The sequence below is a fragment of the Strix uralensis genome, chromosome 3 (assembly GCF_047716275.1).
Source record: "Strix uralensis isolate ZFMK-TIS-50842 chromosome 3, bStrUra1, whole genome shotgun sequence".
Taxonomy (NCBI): domain Eukaryota; kingdom Metazoa; phylum Chordata; class Aves; order Strigiformes; family Strigidae; genus Strix; species Strix uralensis.
The window spans coordinates 125,993,704-126,013,643 of NC_133974.1; the positions used below are offsets into that span (position 1 = coordinate 125,993,704).

Consider the following 19,940-nt stretch of genomic DNA (forward strand, 5'->3'; position numbering starts at 1 on the left):
ATGAGGGCCCAGGGAGAAGGGAGGGCAGGAGGGGAATCTCGGCCACTGACATGGCTGCCAGGGCCTTCTGGGGCACAGCACCGCCAGACCAGGCCGCCCCAGGGGCATCCTCCCCCAGAGTGTGCAAAACACCTGAAAACCACCAAAAAAAGTTGAAAAAACACCTGCCCTCATGTTCTCCGCTGCGTCTGGTTGAGTATGGCCCGTGCCCAAGGCTAGCAGCATTCACCAGTGAAAAATGTAAAATGAACCCATTTTTTAACTCAGAAAACCCAAGGTCTTGGGGATGGCCAAGAAATGGCCCTGTGTTTCCCAGCACCGTTTTGTTTTCCCCTCATTTTCCAGCCAGCCAAACAACAACAAACAGTGTCATTTTGATATGATGTATTTATATTTACATGGTACATTTTAAAGCAATAGCTACACTGATCATACATATTAGAAACAATAAAAAAAGAAGTTAAGAACTAAAATGTACATCATACACTTGTATATATATTTTTTTTTTTTACACAGAGGTAAAAAGGCTTATAAAAATCAATACAACAGAGTTTTAACTTTTAGTATATAGATAGAATAATGATGAGGCTTCAGGCACTTTAATTTGTTAACGTGAGCGATAGCTTGGAAAAAAAACAAACAAGAAAAAACTTTCCACAACAGGAAAAAAAAAAAATTTGGTTAATGTTTTGTTACCACAGATACAAAAATAAAATCTGAATAATTTCTCTCAAATGATTGATGTCAGTATTGCAAAGCTGACTGGGAGAACGCTACACACTGTTCAGCAGCAGTGTGGAAATTAAGGAGAAATATTTACAAAAAAACACCCATTTCTATCATTGTGCCCTTACACCACTGCCTTCACAAACCAAATAACACACGCAGCAAAAATCTACAAGTATTACAAAAAACCCAAGAGAAGAGGGAGGAAGGAGGAGGGGAAGGAAGGAGAAGAAAAAAAAAAAAAAAGAGGGAATTTTTTTTTTTAAAACTTTTATTTCCAGACATACAGAAAGGCTTGGAGTATGTCTACTTTACTTAAATAAATAGGGGCACTTCAAGACCGGACAAAAAGCTGTAAGATCTTTTTGTAGTGTTGTGCTTTATAGAGAGAAGATCTTACAGATGTTTGTTTACATGAAAAAACTTCAAAAACAGAAATAAAAGGATAAGGTTTTTCCATTAATTTATTTATTTTTCCGAGGCTGGCTTGATGTTTACTAGACACCATTGAGAGATTTGTCAACTGCTATTAGGCACAAAATATTTATATTTCATTCAGCAAACCAAGACACATCACCCAGAGTGTAACACTCCATCCCTTTTCCACTATCATTCTTTTTTTTTTTCCCAACCGAAAAAATCCCCAGCAACTGCTATGAATTAAGCCTACCAAACTCTATAGTGTATAAGCACATTGCATACTTAATTAATGGTTGACTAAAAAGCTGTGATTAACTCTCAGAGGAACCGTTGGGACATTCCACCAAGAAAGAATGGCAAGTGTTCCTTTTACATTTATTTGGCAAATTAATAATAATAAAAAAAAAAAAAAAATCCTCTCTTTTAAGACTGATGTCAATGTGCAATAGAGGGAGGGAAAGGACATGCGCCCACTGGCAATTTACTGCAGAAAGAAATTATGGCAGGAACAGCAGTGCCAGCTTTGACAAGCCAATCCCTAGCTGCCTCAAAGTATTCGGATTGTACTATGCTAGTTAGAGCTCACTGCGCTAAATCATTTTTTTTTTTAATAAAAATTATTTGGCTATTCCTTGTAATATATTAGAAAAATACTCTTTTTCCAAGCTAATTACAAGCCTTGTACACAAGACAACATGACATTTTAAAAAAATAAAAAAAATTAAAGTAATCTTATCCTGCTGTATGCACCTTCTGCATCCACTTGATAAATCTGGGTGGTGAACTGGGGAGGGGAAAGCCAGGGAGTTGCTTCGGTCTGGCTCCTGCAAAGACTCACATGCTTAATCCTAGACACAAACTCACAGAAATGCCTGTTGCACGTGCAGTACGTCAAGACACGTGTAAGCATCTGGAGGTCAGGAAATGGAAGTGGTGGTTAACATCCTGGCTCTTGATTTTAAATACCTGTTTAGATTGCTAAATGTAGTTTCTACCGTGGACGCATATGTTCTCATGCTCATGTATTATACAGAAAACAAACAAACAAATACAATTTTCCATATAATCCACCACTTAATGCAGCATTTCCCCAGAATTGCCATGATAGTGCTTTTGACGTTGCATTGTTAATAATTCTTTGCATAACAACAATTTTCCTCATCTGGAACCTTAGTGTTTTATTCACAGATCATTACATGGCTGGCTAATGAAGAAGTTCCCTTTCTTTTGGGCAGAACTCTGAAAAGACAGTTTTATTTTTCTGATGTTATTTAGGGAAAAAAGAAAACCCTAAGTTTCCCTTTCAAGTAGTGGTCTGAAATGATTACAGGTAAGGAGAACTACCAGATTCTCAATGGTTATGTGACTATGGTAACTGAGCCTTGCTTTCTGTTCACAGAGCTTTATGAACAGAGAAATAATTTAAGATGTTTGCTGAAGGAAATGACGATGGACTCTAGAAGAGAAACTGCAGCTTAGATGGCTATTTTGGCTTTGGAAAACAGAACAAAAAACCCAAAGAAAACCAGTGACAGAAATACTGTGTTGTGGTACAAGTTTGTTACTAGCACACCTTCTATACACACACAATAACTTGACGGCAAGTTAAAATATCTTCCAAGTGAGATTTCATTCACTACACCACCCTGTTTCTAGAAATGCCAAAGCTTGCTAACACGCTGATGGTACCGCACAAGCGGAGGCAAGACGGACACAACCTGGAGATGTTCTACGATCCACCACCATTTAAAGCAGTTCTTTTCTCAAACTCCTTTTAACTGAAAAAAAAAAAACCACAACCCAAAACCCATGTACAAGACAGTCTGTTTTGATTACAGATTAATAATACAAAAGTCTATGCTGTAGGTTAGTTAGTTAGAACACTTGATGAGCAAATCAATGCAGCGTGAGCCCCAGACGACTGAATGTGAAGTGATCCAAACTGGTGGTTTCTGGATGCTGTTGGGCACAGCGGCTGCATCAAAATAAGTGATCTCAATGCTCCAAAACCAACGTGTTCCTTGAACTACAGGAAAAACGTAACACTTTGAATGCATCTGTAGTCATCCAGCAGCTTTGTGTTTTCCACCACAGCACCTGCACATGACCCCACAGTGGTAACAAGCCCGAAGCGGCAAGTAACAGCACATACATGGAGCAATGAAAGACAAGGCGATAAGGGCCATCCACCGGAGGCAAAACATTTCATCACTGGTGTCACACGAGCAAGGATCTGTATAGTCTCCTTCTGGATCGGACATACAGTGATAGAGCATAGTGTCTGCGCACCACATACAGCTCACTCGATGGATGCAAGTCTTGACGCGGTCTGGAGCATCCTGGCACTGACCCCGTTTGTTCTCCTCATGGTTGAACATGTCCCTGCAGTACACGCACCGTGACCTCTCACCATCTTCCTTCCGCCTGGGCTTGAATTTGACAGGTTGAGTCTTTATCACAGCACCCTTGATATCTTCACCCAGGTCAAAGTCCGAGTTGTCTACGTAAGGGTAAGTGTATTCGTGTTTTGAGGCCTCGCTTTTGGCAAAACGTACATAGGAGTCCATGTCATCATGATCAAAGTTCTTTCCTCGTGCTGGGGCATGGCGATAGTCCTCGTATCCAGTCATCCAAATCTTTTCCCGAGGATTGATGCGCACTATCTCCTCATCATCGTCTGGAAAGTTGACGTGCCGGTAGGATCGTGGTACTGACTGTGGAAGCAGGGATGGAGATGAAGAGGGAGAAAAGATAAATAAGCTCACTTTGTTATCAGCAATCACTGTCTCCTTGCTTAGTGAAAAGTCAGTATTTAACAATTTTGTCTTTCCTTCTTTGTACGCCCTTCGCCATGACCCATCACAGAGTTTCAGCCTTTGACTCGGCAATCAGTACCACTGTCACAGACTTACAATGGTCTGTGTGCACGTGGTACAACGTAGCATATTAAATCACAGTGTAAAAACTTTTTTTTTTTTTTTTTTTTTTTTTTTAGTAATTGGAAGCAATTTAAAGCTAACTGAAAACGAAAGGGGGAGAAAGGAAGAGGGGATCTTTCGGGGATGTAGGGGGGAAACCAACCACCAGCCTTAGCTATGGCAGACACAGCCCTTTAGGTGGCAACGCTGGGAAGAAACCTTACTTGATCTAGATGGTAGTGGTCAGAGCTATAATGGTCGTGAAGGTGTCCACGAGTGCAAATTCTTCGATGTTCGCAGGATGCAGGAGAAGCCAGAGTTCGCACAGGCTGTTCCCTTTTTTGAGAGGAGTTAGAGGAGCTATCTGTAGCGTTCTGTTTTAAATGGAAAGGGGGGAAAAAAATCGTCATACATTCAGCTGTTACTGCACACTGTATTAAAAGAGATGTTTTGCCACTCACCGACTTTGTGCACACCTGCAATACCGGCAACACCTGACAGCAGGCAGCTTCATAAAGTTTCACATAAAATACTTGAAAGAGGCAGATCTGTTGCCAGGCCATTAAAGGTGTCACCACACACATGGAAAAATAATATGCCATCGCCTACCCGTGACATATTCACCAACACCACTCGTATTCGCTTGGCATGTCATTTGTTATACTGGGCATTGCAGGCTGATGAGCGTTCACGCTAGAAGCTACCTCTGAAGAGCAAAGTCAAATTCCATCAAATGATGCAATCATTTAAGTCCTGTGGGAAGACTCAAACAGCACATCTGTGTGCCCAGGCTGTACCCCACTAGCTACCCAGGTTACAAAAATACTGGCAATTTTGTTAACCTGCAGGCATCCCATTCAGTCAAAAACTCCTTTACATGTTCCTCTCTGAGCACTCTCCAAATTCCAGTTCATCACAGGGTACTTGAATACACAGCTTTCATTTAAACACTTCAGGGTTTTTTTCCTCTCGTTTTGTCACTAGTCTCTAATGTGCAATGAGTGCTACTCATATTTTTATACATTCCTGGCTCACGGTGAGCACTTTCTTTAGGTTAATTAGTTACATCATTACACAACAACAATCATGAAAACAATAACATGCTGTTGCCAATACCCACAGCTTCTTCATACACGTATTTCTCCTCCTGGAGAAATACACAGTGGGGTACTAGTCTTAGCCATCCTCACTTAAAATATTTTCCATACATTATGTAGACATTCAGGATTTTGCCCATTAGTTCTTTTCATAGATTGGTTGGGCTTTTTCATATTACCATGAATATCAGATGAGAGCTATAAAACGCGCTACCAGATCAAGAGCAGGAAAAAGAGCCTCCATACACAATGATCAGAAGAGCTGTAACGTTGCAAGTGCCTAAAATACTGGTGCTTTGAACTAAGAAGAATCTCCATCCCCCTTCAACTAATAAGCTATGCTGCAGCTATGACAAGTCCGAGGGAAAGGTTTCCATTTGCCACAACAGTTAGCTAGAGACACAACCCCAAGAGCAGAGAAAAGTTGTATCGGTAGTGGGAGAAGACTGGTTTTACCTGAAAAACCTCCTCTCCTTGTCAAGAATACACTGTCTAAATATTATTTTCCAATGAATCGTACTAGACACGTCTCTTACTCCAAGAGTACAAGAATACTCATTGTGGATATTTGTTTATTCTGAAAACAACACTCTGCAAGACTCTGACCAACGGTAAGCACACCTTAAAGCATTACAACACAAAATAGGTGTTGATCCTCTTTAACCAGTATAGCACTTAAAAGCACTGAACTCCCAATTTACTTTGTTGAAAGCAAATATACAGATCTATTTGCAGTGTGATGTAAAGCCAAGCTGGGTTATCTGAGAGGTACAACAAGCAGGATGAGTTTTGAATGGCTGACCCACCCATTAGGAACAGACTTTTAATGTATGTGTTTGTTTTGGTTGGCTTTTTTTTTTTTAAACAAGTACCTAGAAGCAGAACAACTCTTAAGATAGTTAACACCACCTCTAAAATGTAACTACACGGATATTCAGGCTGTTTTCAAAAAGCGGTTTCATCAGCCAAGTCTTCATAACTTATTAGACAAAGGCACTTCAAATCTGGGGTTTAAACCTTTCAGAGCTAATTCCTGTGCCAGTGACTTCAGGTCCTACAACATCTAGCACATTTTGGGGACATTTCAAAAGAAAGTAAGCAGCTTCTGCAAGCAAGTACTTCATAATAACATTAAGCTTCCAATCTATCTGGAAAACCTGATAAGAGTTACAACAGCCTGATTTAGTTACAACAGCCGCCTCACAGGAGTACCTGTTCGCAGTGCTGTATGTGGCGCAAACCCAGATACCGAGCTGTAATTTAAGCTTCTCAGAACAACAACAGAAAGGCATATACCCCATAGCCTGGGCAGCCTCAGCCTGTACCATGCTCTCGAAGTTAAACTTTGACTGGCATGAACCAAAAAGGAGGCAGGGCCTTAACACAGTGCCAGTGCCAGCCGGCAGGACCCTTCACCTTCGCTGGAACTAAGGCCGAGCCCTGCTGGGACAAGCCTTTTGTCGATACACTCCGAAAACGTCATGGGTGCTCATGGTCAAAATAATGAAGCCTGGGAAAATTACCCAACTGGAGAAGGTTGCACATACTGGCCTGCAACCCCCCTCACCCTCCTCGATGAAAATAAAAATCCCAAACTGGATATAACTGCTAGATAATCTCGGCGGCGCAGCTGGGAGCTATAACCAGCCCTCCAAGCAGCATGCTATTTGCTGCTCTTGGGGAAGGCAGTATTTCTGCAACAGGCAATTGGAAAAGAGGCTGTAGTGATTTTTATCTTGCCCGATTCTTAACTACCCTTGCTTTCCTCCACACCTTATTCTCCTTCAGACCCGTCGGGGCAACCGAGCCTCTCCTCCACATGTGTTGACATGGCTACAAAACCTGTTTGCAGCATACCACAGAGGCTGTGGCTCTGGCCTCTGCTTTCACCTTATTAAAAATTGCTGCATTTCCACGTTCAATGTCCTCAGATTAGAGGGGCAGTTTGCCAACACAAACACTTACTCTAAGCGCCCAGAAAGGGAGAAAGCAAGCTATCCGAGACCAGGTCTCTGCTCACTCGTCCGTAAAAAAGTTCACACTGCCTCCTGGTTGGTGACACTAAAGGCAATGGTTGACAAACGCAGCGTCTGCAGGGTTACTTTGCTGACCATTGGGCTGGGATAAGCACTGTCGCTTTCCAGCAAGGTCCCCCATCGAAGCTTCAAACTTCTGTAGGAGAAGAGAGAAGGCTCTTGACATATAGGAATGAACAGTTTGAAGACCAGGGGGGAAAAAAGGTGGAAAATACCCCCCTCCCAAGCAGAAGGTCACCAATGAATCCCACAGGCTCCTCACCTGTGCCAGTGAGCATACTCATCAATGATCTGAAGAGAGGTGAACAAGATGACACAGTTTTCTAATGAAACTTAAGCTATTCAAGGGAGTAAAAATGAACACTGACCCTGAAAACTTAAGAATCTCGCAATGCTGAGGGACTAGATGTTAATTAAAAAAAAAAAAAAAATTATCCCTAAAGTGCAAAGTGACGGAAACACCTTGATCTGACATGTACAATGATGCACTGAGCCAGCCACCGCTGCTCAGGAAAGAGGTCTTGGGGTTAAACCAGACAGCCCTGTGACAATGTCAGCTTGGTGGCTCAGCAACAGATAAAAAAATAAAAAAAGGCAGCAGCAACAAAGATGATCATCAAGGCATTTCATGCGTCTGCTGTGCTTCCCCAATCTGTGGTTCTGGCATCCACTTCCACCCTGTGTCAATAAAAGGGTATTTCCACCATGGCAAGTTCACAGACCCATGGTCAGGACAATCGAGGACATGGGACAACTCCCCAACAACAGCTAAGTAAATAGCCTGGGTCTCTCCAGCCTGGAAGAGAGATGATGGAAGGGACCCTGAAGATAGGAAGAGAAGTTTACTGAACTGTGAGTCCCATAGGAACGTAAGCAGGAAGGTATTATTCTTCTGGTATCCTTCAGAAGAGAAGATCACAAGGTATTCACTGGAACAGGCTCAGATAAGGTTCAAACAGTAGGAAGTATTTCTGACAGAGCCCATAGTTAAAACGTGGTTCAAGAAGCCATACGGCAACCCTCAGACCAAGGATAAAAGGCATGATAATGCTCAGGCCTTCAAAAGCATACTGTACCACTCCCCTGGGACTGAACCTGGACTTGGTGACTGGTGAAAATCAGGCATGTTCTCAAATAAAAGGCACTCTTCAGCCAAGTGCCACTATGAACAAATGATGGCAAGCCTTTGTGAGTGATGGAAGCAGGGAGCAACTTCTGTTCCCCATGTCAAGATGGATCTTGGCTGGGATCTTCTACTACCAGCATAGCAGTGAAAATTTTGGGGAGGATGGTGGAGGGGGGAGACATGAGAGGTTTGCTGCAGGTCACCCAAATACAACACACTTGCCTACAGGAATACATCTATAAAGGACGTGGTCTCCAGAGGCAGGCTATCTCACCGATGGAAAAACATGTCCCAAACCATCGAGCCACCAGTCTGTCAGAGAAACACTGTCTTCCTCTAAAGCCTGTTGAAACCAATCCAGCCCCAGTATTTGTTTTTGAGGAGGAAACTATTGAAAACATGCCCAGTAGCCACATAAGAGAAATGAACCCAAAACTAAAGTTGTTGGAACAGAGAGTCCGGTAAGAAACTCTGTTTCTACATGCCCTCAAATACTCAATTAGAGAAATTCATGCCGCGCGTACTAGAGCTTTGTGATTGCTATGGCGGTTGTGAAGTCTTGTGGTTTCACTGCTCGGATAACAAAATCATTAATCATGACCATAATAGTAATTTTATAAAACCCATGCAACACATTTCCTTTTGCAAGTGAGCTGTACATATCTGAGTGAGCACACATACCGCGTGGAAACAACACTGCACTTCTACATGCAAATGACTGCACTGTGATCATTTTAAAAAATAAAACGTGTCCCTGTTTCCCCCTCAAACTTTTAGAATTGACTCATTAAATTAAAAACCACTAGTCATTAGTAAAGAAGACTATTTGAAACATTTACTGCAGTTTACTTCTCATTGAAATGGATTTGTTGCACAAAACCAGCCGGCTAATCAGGTGCCTAAGTAATATTTTGAAATAAACATCTATCATAAAAACCGATGAGAAAAAGAAGCCTTCTGCTGCTCCTGAACTGGACTGATCACCTTGTCTCTAATGGCTTTACAGAATAGGTTCACCCTGTGTGATGCAACATCCAAGGGTGACTATGAAAAAGAAGAAAGATTCATCTCAAAATTATGAAGCAATACAATCTGCGGCAGCTTGTCAGAAATTGGTTGCCAGAGGGAAATTATGGAGCTCTGTCACTTGTAACTTCCAGAAGTGCTCTCAGCCAGCTAAGGCATTTGCAAGTTTACTGTCAAAAATAATTGTAGGTCAAGCCAAGACAGGATGGGTTTTTCTCCCTCTAGGACTTTAATGGTTACATGAAGTGGTAAGGACAAGGGGGAACAGAAGTATCATAATGTTGAACAAGTAGTTTCTCAAGTAACTGTCTTAAAGGAATCAAAAACCTGTGACAGCCTCGCCTTCGCAAAGCACAAGTCGACCTGCTCTCTATTGCCACGCTCCACTTTGCTCATCTCCCACTGCCGTGCAAGCCTGCTCACCGCATCACCCGTATCTGAGGGGGACTGTTGACACGCAGCACGGAAACGCAAAACTTGGTGGGGGCTCAAGGTCTCATCTTTACCAAGGCAGCCTTCTGCAACAGCCAGACCTCCTCACAGTGGCTCCTGTGTTCACTTTGGGAAGCCCGGACATGTTAAAGAGGAGCCTATCGCCATCTCATCATCTGGAGACATCCCCGCCATCCCCGGGACAAGAAACCCAGCTCCCTCACCAATTCACAGCTTGAGGATGAGCCTGGAAAAATGACAGTCAGCAAGCTGCATCCTCCCCCAGGCCGTAGCCCAACCACCTCTGGCTGAGACCTGTGCAATGAGCTCCCCGCAAGCAGCCAGAGCCCTTTCTTTGCTCTTTGCGTGCTCTGCCCAGGTGCGATCGCTTGGGAGCCCTGGCACAAGCCAGCTCTTCCTTGCTTGGCCCTTTTCATTCACTAGAATAAGGCAAAACACAGCTGTGCTACCAGCATGGAAAGGAAAAATTATAAAGTCGGTGAAACCGTTCAGCAAGCGAGCAATACTGAGTTAAGCACCAATCTGAAGTTTATCTGCAGAGCCTTTGCTGTTTATGAACTTCACAAAGAGGAAGTCTGAGTTACTTCAGACTCATGGCAAAGAACACTCCACCTTTCCAAAGAAATTAAGATAAAATATAGTCTCCCAGAACTCCCTCAGCTTAGTCTTGCCAGAAAGTCCTTCCTTTCCCCTCCAGCTTTTTTATTTTAAAGCCTAAAGAGATATAGCACTTTTGAATTTCACAGAGAGGGGAACAGCAAAAATCCCAATTTTTGTCTCAAAACACCTTTTTCTCTCTATTCAAGAAAATTAGAAAAGGAGACAGCTGACATTTTCCACCCACCTCTAAGTGCACCCTGTATACTCAGGACAGCCCACTTCAGAGGGGGCTTAGATTATCTAAGTATCAGAAAAAGGTTCAAGTGTGAAAAATCTTTTGAGACTCCTGTCTTCTAGGCACAAGCTTTTAATTTGTCATGGCAAGATAAAGCCACAGAAGAAAATGCTTTTGTCAAATTTCTGTTTGTTTCCTATCACTGAAGACAAAACAGAAATTGTGTTGAAGAAAATCACTTCAATACATTTTTGAAACGTTTTGACACTCTCATCCGCTGAAGACTGCTGGAGCTGAATCTAGTTTTACTCCTTAGCAGAGAATCTGAAGGAAAAGCTTCATGTTAGATCATATTCCAGTACAGTTCAAAGACAAATTTGCTGTACACAACCATTACAATAAGCATGGATTCAGATTTTTCCAAAACCAGAACAGGACTATAATTTCTCATATGTTTGGACTGTTTCCTAGTCACCACTTACACAAATACCAATATAAAGTGCAGAAAGCTAGCTAGTTTTACTGCTACCTTTTTTATTTTTAGGTTTTGTGGTTATAGCTTTTAGTGCCAGAAAGATGCTGGTGGCTGTGCTGTCTCAAGTCAGCAAAACTCAAGGAACATTTACAAGGATTCGGTGCACAAGATCATCTCCATTAAGCTAATGCTAAACCCACTCCTGGCATCATCGGTCAGTTCTGTGTGAACCACAGATGTGGCTTAATGGCTCACTTCGAGGAGTAAAAAGAATATATGAGAATCAGACATGGTTAAATGATACAGCAAACACTCAAGATGTAGGAAGGGGGAAACCTCAGTGAGATTCTCCTGTTTCACTGCTTGCTGGTGATACAAGGCGTCAGACACATCTCTGCAAAAGCAGGCATTTGAACAAAGAGAAATGCCTGCAAGAGTCGGAGGAGGACTGAAGACAGATAGTACCCCATTTTGCTTGGACTCAGCTCAGGACCAGAGGCTGTAAGCGGGTCCACACAACATTTTCTTCCCATATGAAACCCCTCGTCTTGCCCTTACTGCACCACTGGCTAGAGCACTGCTTCAATAGAAGGAAAGGTCTTTGCATCAGGTACTCATAAGGAAAAAACAGAATGCTATAAAGGGAAAAAAACCCAAATCACAAGCCCCTGTTACTGGGCTGCTCCCCAGGCAGCATAGCAATCCCACGGTACAGTGGTGAGAGTGGGATGCCTCTGCCTACTCAAGAGGCACTCGTGTCCTTGTCAATCTGGAGAGTCTCTCCTTACCAGGACTCCTACATTTCCTTCTTCATTCTTGTAACTCCTCCTTGCTGTGGCCTGACTAGATTTCTCCACGCTGAGATGAGCTACATCGCTTCAGCGGGGTCTTTTTACCTAAACCTGGGAACTGTTTAAACCAACTAATTGCTTAAAACCATCTAGGGACAGAGGCAGGCTTTTCCTTTTTGCATAAAGAGCTCTGTTAATCTGTTTATGCCTTGGAAATGACATCTTAGTGTGGACTACAGCATTGTCGGGATGATCAGCTGCCCAATATTTGTGTTCATACAGCTCCGCGAAGATTAGCAAAGCCTCTCTCCTCTAACAAGTAACATTAGCCACGTTACCACAGCTGTCCTCTGCTAAGGCCACGAGAGATGGCCACCGAGGTCCGTACCGCTCTGGGGAGGTGACAGTCCCTGCTTTTTCCTCCCACCAGTCCCATTGCCTGCTCTTTGTGCATACTTGGGTGGAAAACCACAGAAATCCAGCCCAAAACAATTTTCCTAACAGCTCCCCGACCCCAGTTGACCACCTGTAGCGGCTTGTGCCTTGATGGCACGGGAGGGTCTCCAGGCAAAGTAGGGGGCAGGGATGGGGGTTCTGGAGAGGGAGGTGGGTGCCAAACTCCTCTTTAAAGTCTTCCATCTTTGACCTGCTTGTCACCAGCATAGCTGCTATTCATTTGGAAAGCGCTAGCTCCTAATTTTAAGGTGCTAACAGGGAACTCAGCACATCCAATGCTGCCGAAAAGCTTTCCTTTCAGAAGATGGGTAGGGATGCTAGGGAAAAAAGGAGTGAAGCTTAGCCAGGGGGTGTTAAACACTGGACGCACACAGGGGACGGCAAGAGCCTGCGCTGCTGCTGAGCACAGCCGGGAACAGATGGCTCCACATAACTCACCACTGAATCTCAGCACATCTATACAGAAATTTCCAGGGGGGTGGGGGAAGAAAATAAGGTTGGGGAGGAAGAAAAATGCTAATGAAAATAAGATTACCTAAGAGAAAAGAATCAGTGAACCTAATCCATCATTAATGTCTTTGCTATATACAAACTCAACACTTCAGCCTCTAAATTCAACAGCGTGCTCCTCCCATATAATGCACCAGGTTACAAACGGAGGGGGAAAAGAACAGTTCAATGCAAACTTCCCACAGCAGACTTATATGATATTTTAAGAAGTCAGTTAGGGGTCATTTATTCACACAGTTATGAGCATCCACGTTATTTTAGCTGGAATTAATCACCAAAATAGAATCCAACAGCTGATGCAAACTTTTGAAATACCCTCTTCACATGCACTGCAAATATGTCAGGCTCCGCTTAAAAACGCAATGGTACTTATTAACTTTTGCCTTTCCTTCTCCTTTTGCAGACAGAACCAGAGACAGATGAACTGCTTCCTATAATCACTTCTGATTTAATTTTCATAAAATATTTACAAGATAAGGAGCGAGCAGGCCCTTGGCAAAACGCATTAGGCAGGTGAGGGAAGGAAGCAGGGCTATTTAGATGCAGTTGTTTACAATGCATTTCTGTGCTGGGCGGAGGTCCATTTTGAGCTCCCTGGACTCTTGTATTCTGTTGCTCGTCCTCAGTTACTACCAAACACATGCATGGGGCAGAGGGAACACCATCCTGCAGTATTCTGTCAGCGAAAAAGTTGGTTTGTTTGGGGTTTTTTTGTTAAATGGGTGAAAGGGGGAACCTGCCATTCTTGAAGCCTCTTGTAAAAGCACCTTTCATTGTTTAGCTTTACCAAACTCCTCATTTTCCTTTCCAAACTCTCCAAAAAAAGAAATGCCAAACAAAAAAAAAACCAAAACGCATGAGAGGATGCAATCAAATCAGTGGTTAGACTAGCAAAACTCGGGTGCATACTCCAAGCTTCCTGAACTTTGTGGTGTTTTTTTTTTTTTCTCTTTTCTACCTGTTACATGAGACAACAGATTCAAACCAGATTTGTCAGTGTTTAAACAGCATGTGGAAATTACAGGCTCCATCATAAGAGCAGGGCAACATAGTAATTTGCTCCACGGTTCCGAGTCAGCCCCCTTCATATCAACACCAAGATGGATGCTCCAGCTTGGCACCAGGAGCCAAATGCCTTCCCCTCCTTTAAATTGTGCAGAGAGGCTGGGATGCTGTGGCCACACATGGCTTTGCCTGCTTGCTGCGGACCCGCATCCCTCTGGCCCCACCAGCGCTGCTGGCTTATGTGCCGGGTGGAGATTCCCTAATCCCTTCTGCCGCAGCGCGGGAAGTTGTCAATCACTGCCCTGTCTCCCGGCCAAGGCTGCCTCTTCCCAACTGTGTTTACACCCTGTGCAGGGTCCACTCTGCTTGTCACCTTCAGAGGCAGTGCCCGGGGCCAGGCGAGACACCCCAAATCCGGTCTCCTCCCACGAGTGCCCTGGGACAATGCGTTTTGTTCAAACGCAGCAGCCAGAGAGATTGTAGCTTACAAATATAGCTGCCTTGCTGAAAGCGACTTCCTCAGGTTGAATATTAAAATAAAGGAAAAGGCCATTTTCTGTCTTTGTGAAATTTTCAAGCACCCTGTGGCCAAAAGAAAGGACTAGACGCTTCAAAGGCTAAGTGCATAGCCCAGATTAAAGAAGGAACCTAATGGAAAACTGTAAGTAATATCAACTATGTGTAAAAGCGTAACATTTGGCTATAACACACCCCCATCGACACCAACTCAGCTATCCTGTTGTCTCCTTCTTGTCTCAATCAAAGGATGAATTTCACAGTAGCAACATGAAGGAGGAACATGCCATAAATACTAAGCCAGGCTCAGCCACAAGTGCAAGAGCGACTTTACTTGTACCACTGGCACAAGCACAGCAAGGTATGCAGTGAGCTGCCTTGCAGAAGGCGGTGTAACCATGGCCAGGGGGTACACAATGAATTTCAGGCAGCACGATGAGTATTAGCGGGGTGGCGGAGGATTTTTGCCGCCCGCTTAGCCGATCACTCGTTATGGTTTCCCTTGAGCCAGCACTTCTGCTTCTCCAGTCCTACAGTGAGCTGGCTCGAGGAGCTAAACCACCGGAAAAGTATTCACTTTCTTTTATAGGGCTAGTGTTTGGTTCATTTCCCCGGGCTGGCTCAGCACGGGGTCAGCTGTGCTGGTAGAAGGGGGATGGCAGGAGCCCCTCTCCGCTCCGCTGGCTCTCAGTGGTGCTGAGGCTAAAGATGCATCAGTCAAGCCGCATCCCTTGGCTGTGGTTTCATATACAGCACTAAAATAACCTCTGCCACCCCATTCCTGCTCCCCCACACCAGCTCTGCTCTTGGCACGGCTGTGCAGCAAAAGCAAGGTGGGGGGAACCAAGCTGGCTGGAAAATAACTTGCTTTTCACAGGCATTTTGCCTCAAATCAGGTCCCCCTTACATAATGCTGAAGAAATGCCCGGGGAACCACAGCTGAACAAAAGCAAGGCCAAAAGGAGAAGGCCACAAACCCAGCCTGTGAACCTCTGTTGACAAGCTGAGGTAGGCAAAACCGCCACACTGCAAACGCAGGAAAGATGAGCTGTACTTACAAACGTTCCTCCTGGCTGAGGGGGAGGGATCAGAGCTAGGCAAGGGAAACAGCAAGGGCCACAGTGGCTGCTTTTGGGGAGGAATAGCAAAGCCCACCTTCAGCAAGGGATCCCAGGGATGGCTTTGTCAGTGGCCAGAAATTCGGGCTCCACCTCTGGGGGCTCACCCCCCTACATCCCCCCTTTATCTGGGCTGCTGCTATTGCCTGCGGGGCCATGCACTGAGTCCAACTAGTAAGCTGATCCAGGTTAAAAAATAAACTTTTAAAAAGAAGAAAAAAAATCTCTTCCCCCTCCATCTTACTGTACATTAAGAAAGCGCAATTTCATCTTGGCTATGTTTTGTTTCTGACACATTTGTGCCTTAAGCACACAAAAGCACTAAAGCATTCAGCTCCAGATGAATTAAAAGGGAACACGCTCATAAACAGCTTCACACTTTAACTCATCACATAGCTTAAGTACATTACTACACAGCCAAATTATTTTTTTCAGAAGACAAACAGGCAGCTAGCTGATTGCAAGTGTGAAATGGTGCTACAACGCACTCAGATCACGAATTCATTAGCTAGAAACTACAGCTAGAGAGTCACCAGTCAATTCACCTTTGGACAAGGAATCCTACAGGCAGGTTTGCTGGTGGCCCTTTTCATCCCGAAGCCTCAGGTGACCGTGTATTACAAGAAAACAGACTTTCAGTAATCTGAAGATTACTTAAATGAATGCAAGTCTGGTTATACATAACAAAATAACTGAATAGAGTGTAAAACTGAAAGAGCCAGCACACTAAAATATGCTACCATATCAACATTTAAGCACATGGAAAGGAGTAAACGGGTGTCGAAAAGAGAAAGAAACAAAAAAACCCCTGGTAAAAATCTCCTTTGAACGGCTGCAGCAAACTGAACAAAACTCAATACTTAACCAGTGCACAAATTACAACACTTACAAGTTCTGGCAAGATACAGCTATAAGGAAACTTCCATCACAGCAGAAGATCAAATTTCAGTTTCCTGCAGGATATATCCCAATCCCAGTGCAGGACCAACTGTGTTTGTATGTGGGAATGGTACAGAGCCAGAAAATACACTACAAAAAACGGTCTTGAGAGGAAGAATTGTGACAAGAGAAATTGCTTACCCTCAGCAAAGTAGCTCAACACATCCAAGTCGATGCTATAATTAGCTACATAAAAACTACATGACAGCGAGACTTGGAATATCTGTTAGCAATACAGATATCTTCTCCTTAATAATTTGTTACCGAACGACAGATACTCCTTGCCTTGTCCTCACACAGACACCTCAAACACCCCAAGCTCTCAGTAGGCTGATACTTGCACGAAAGGACCGCTTCCTGTATTTGGGCTAATGTGGAAAAAAAAAAAAAAAAAAAAAAAAATCATCCTTTCTTTTGGGACCCAAACACTTTTCTGCCTCCTCCACAAAGTGCACGTGGGTGCCCGTGACTGACCGAATTTCCGACCACATTCCCATCATCTCCCCCGCCAGCGTGGCAGTGACTGCCGGACCCTTGGGAAGCACAGCAGTACTGGCTGGGTGATCCCATCCTTGCCAGGGAGTCAGGAGTTTGAAGACTGTGTGTGGTAAAACAACCAGACTGATAGCTTGGTTTAAAAAAGGAAATAAAAAAAAAAAAAAAAAGAGAAGGTTTTGTTGTTTGAAAGCCTTAGACTGAAACAGTGCCAAAGCAACTGAAGTTCAGTGCACTTGGGAATTGTGTTAAATTACATATTCCTGATCTGCAGCATGAAAAGCCTGCTTTGCCCACCAGAGATTAACCCGAAAGCGAAAAAATAATACGATAAATACAATAAAACAATACATAAATTGTGCAAGACCTCTACTTCCCCCTCCTTTCTCTTAAAGAAAGCAAATAAAGCTTCACATCTACCCCACGGCTCTCTCTCCGATCAGTTCCCTTAGCTCTTCACTTCACTTACTTCTCATGAATCTGTTATATACACAAGAATAAACAGATTTTATGTTCTGCGTACCTCCACACCACAGTAATTTTTCTACTGCTTTCTGTCCAGACAGGCTGCGAGTGAGCAAGAATAATCTATAGGCTGAAGCAGATAGTAATTGCCCCTACAGTTTTGAAGGACTTAAAAGAAAAGAGCAGCTGCCATCCCAGATGACAGCAGCAATACATCCATCTCAGTGACAATCGTATTAAATTATCAGTGAGTATAGCTTGCTTGTATTGGTAGAAAGAGTAAGAAAAACAAATGCGTTAATTTCCAGCATCACTTAGAAGAAACAGAAGGTCCTGAAGAAAAGGGAGAAACACAACACTATAAAAAAACCTGACAGCCAGATCCATTCCCATTGAGTGGCATGAATTTGTTAATGGGCAAAGTTAACCTGAAGAAAGGCAGAAAAAAAGGGAATAAAAAGAAGCTAGACTTAAAATAGCTGCATATTCAGGACCTTCTCACTATTTCAGTGGCATCTCTCCTGCCTCCTGACCCCTGGCATAAAAGCAGGAAGAATTCCACCGAGAAGCTGATACACCCTGGTATTAAGAGGGAGGAAGAAAAAAACTAAACTACACATAAACCAATGACTTCAGACTCCGGGACTACCTTGGTAGTCAGTCTGCTGGAACAAATCAAGGCAGATTTCACAGCACTGAAGTGCGAGGAGTGAAAGCAGTGCTCAGACATGACAAAAAATTGCTAAGTTGGTGTTGCACTGACTGTTCAAGTGTAGGATGGGGATGCTCAGACCACTGCGTATCACTTGAGAGACCCAGCTACAAAAAATTATAAATAAATCTTAATCCAGTTCATTGCTCAAAGCCAGGAAAGGCCACTTTTTTTTTTTTTTTTTTTTGAGGGAGGGAGGGATTTGAGCCTGCTGGCTTCTGTGTGTGAATTTCTCTCTTCTTGGCAAGGGCTTTTTCTTTCTTTTAAAATCTGAATTAGAATAGCTGTGGTTTACAATGCAAGCCCAAAATCCAGACATCAGAGGATGTGGCTAGCAGCAGTGAACCCTTCGGCCGTAGATGCACAGTACAGCTGGCTGCTGAGCAGGAAAAATAACATAGGTAAAGCCATCTAGTCCTATCGCTGGGACAATCCTCTAATTGCTTTGCTCAGCCTCACAGAGCAAATAAGGTGAATTTGCTCACGGTGACAACCTAAGCACCACACCCCACCATCCCCATACAGTGCTCTGATCCTCAAAAAGGCATTTTTCCTTTCTGTTATTTTATTTCAGCCTTAAGAAAAAGAAATTGCAGGCTCTTGCTGCTTCTCAATCCCTGAGCACAACTCGTGGAAGAAATAAATCTTGCAACTCAGTGCTTCTCTACACTCGGCAACATCGTTTTCCGTGGAGGGATGGGACAAGAGATGCTCCAGCATCACACAAAACTTACAAATATATTCCAAAGGAATTGGACTGGGTTTCTACACTTGTACTTTAAAGAAAAAGAGCTACAGTGGTTCTTTAAAAGAACCATCTGAACGTGAAATGACCAAGCCAGCAAGAAAAATTAGATTTAGTGTTTATCTAACTAACATAAATCTTGTAAATTTTAATAGTGAGGCTGTAACACGCTTGAGGCCCACATGGGAGATGAAAGTAGGGAAAAGGTTTCATGGAAAGGCAGAAGGGAGAAATCTGGTTTTTTAATTAGGAAACCAGAAGAGATGCAAGGAGGACTGTAACGTTAACATCTGCCACAATCTGCACTGCTACGGCAGAGAATGGGTAATTGTGTCTGTCTCTTAAACAACTGTCAGCAGCGTCCAAGCCACGTGACAAACTTCCTAACTCGAACATCCCCAAGCACAGGAGTACACGTTCATGCTGAGAAAAAAAGGCACAAGGGGCGCAGGATTGCTCCAAACACACGACTTCATGGTGAAAATGTGAGTCTGAAAACTTCTGCTGGTAGCGCAAGTGTGAATCCCAGAACCAGGACCCTGCACAGAGAAGAAAAGTGGTGGCAGCAAGATCTGTCCGCATCACCTTAGTGAAGTGGGAGAATATTCTCCCTGTCTTGAAGAACCGAGGCAAACAGGCTTTTAGCCAGGAGTCTGCAAGAGAAGCAATGGATCGAGCCTAGGTGTCTTAAAACACAGCCCAGCTGTGCACCCCTAGATCACGCCTCCTCTACCTGCAAAATTCTGAAAGTCTCATTTTGAACAAAAACTAGGATTTTTTAAAATTATTATTGATTACACGAAACAGCTATGATTGCAATATGCATATCAAACTTAGTAAGGTTGGGTTTTGTTGTTTTCTCCCTCACATTCCCGTTAAACCTGAAAGGGACTCCAGTCATTTTTAGGTTCACAAACCAGAGCAGACATTGGAGCTTTCACTCCTCCTGCCAGTGGGTGTCTTTTCTTTAGCACTAAAGAAGCACAAGGCTGCAGATTTATCTGAAAAACACGAGTGGCATTTCAGCTGAACTGGTCATAAGGTTTCAGAATGAACACCTCTGCTTTTTTGGATAG

The 19,940-nt window shown here is 43.5% G+C and overlaps 1 protein-coding gene across 1 annotated transcript in view; it reads right to left on the reverse strand.

Moving 5' to 3' along the window:
• Positions 1 to 367: 367 nt before the first annotated feature.
• The window catches only part of SPRED2 (sprouty related EVH1 domain containing 2), a 66,196-nt gene continuing 46,623 nt past the window's right edge, over positions 368 to 19,940 (reverse strand). Inside the window, exons 5-6 of the mRNA XM_074864338.1 lie at positions 4,289 to 4,438; positions 368 to 3,860 (exon numbers count right to left, since the gene is read on the reverse strand). Of these exons, the coding sequence (XP_074720439.1) occupies positions 3,210 to 3,860; positions 4,289 to 4,438 (801 nt within the window). The 3' untranslated portion in view covers positions 368 to 3,209. The remainder of the gene's footprint in view (positions 3,861 to 4,288; positions 4,439 to 19,940) is intronic.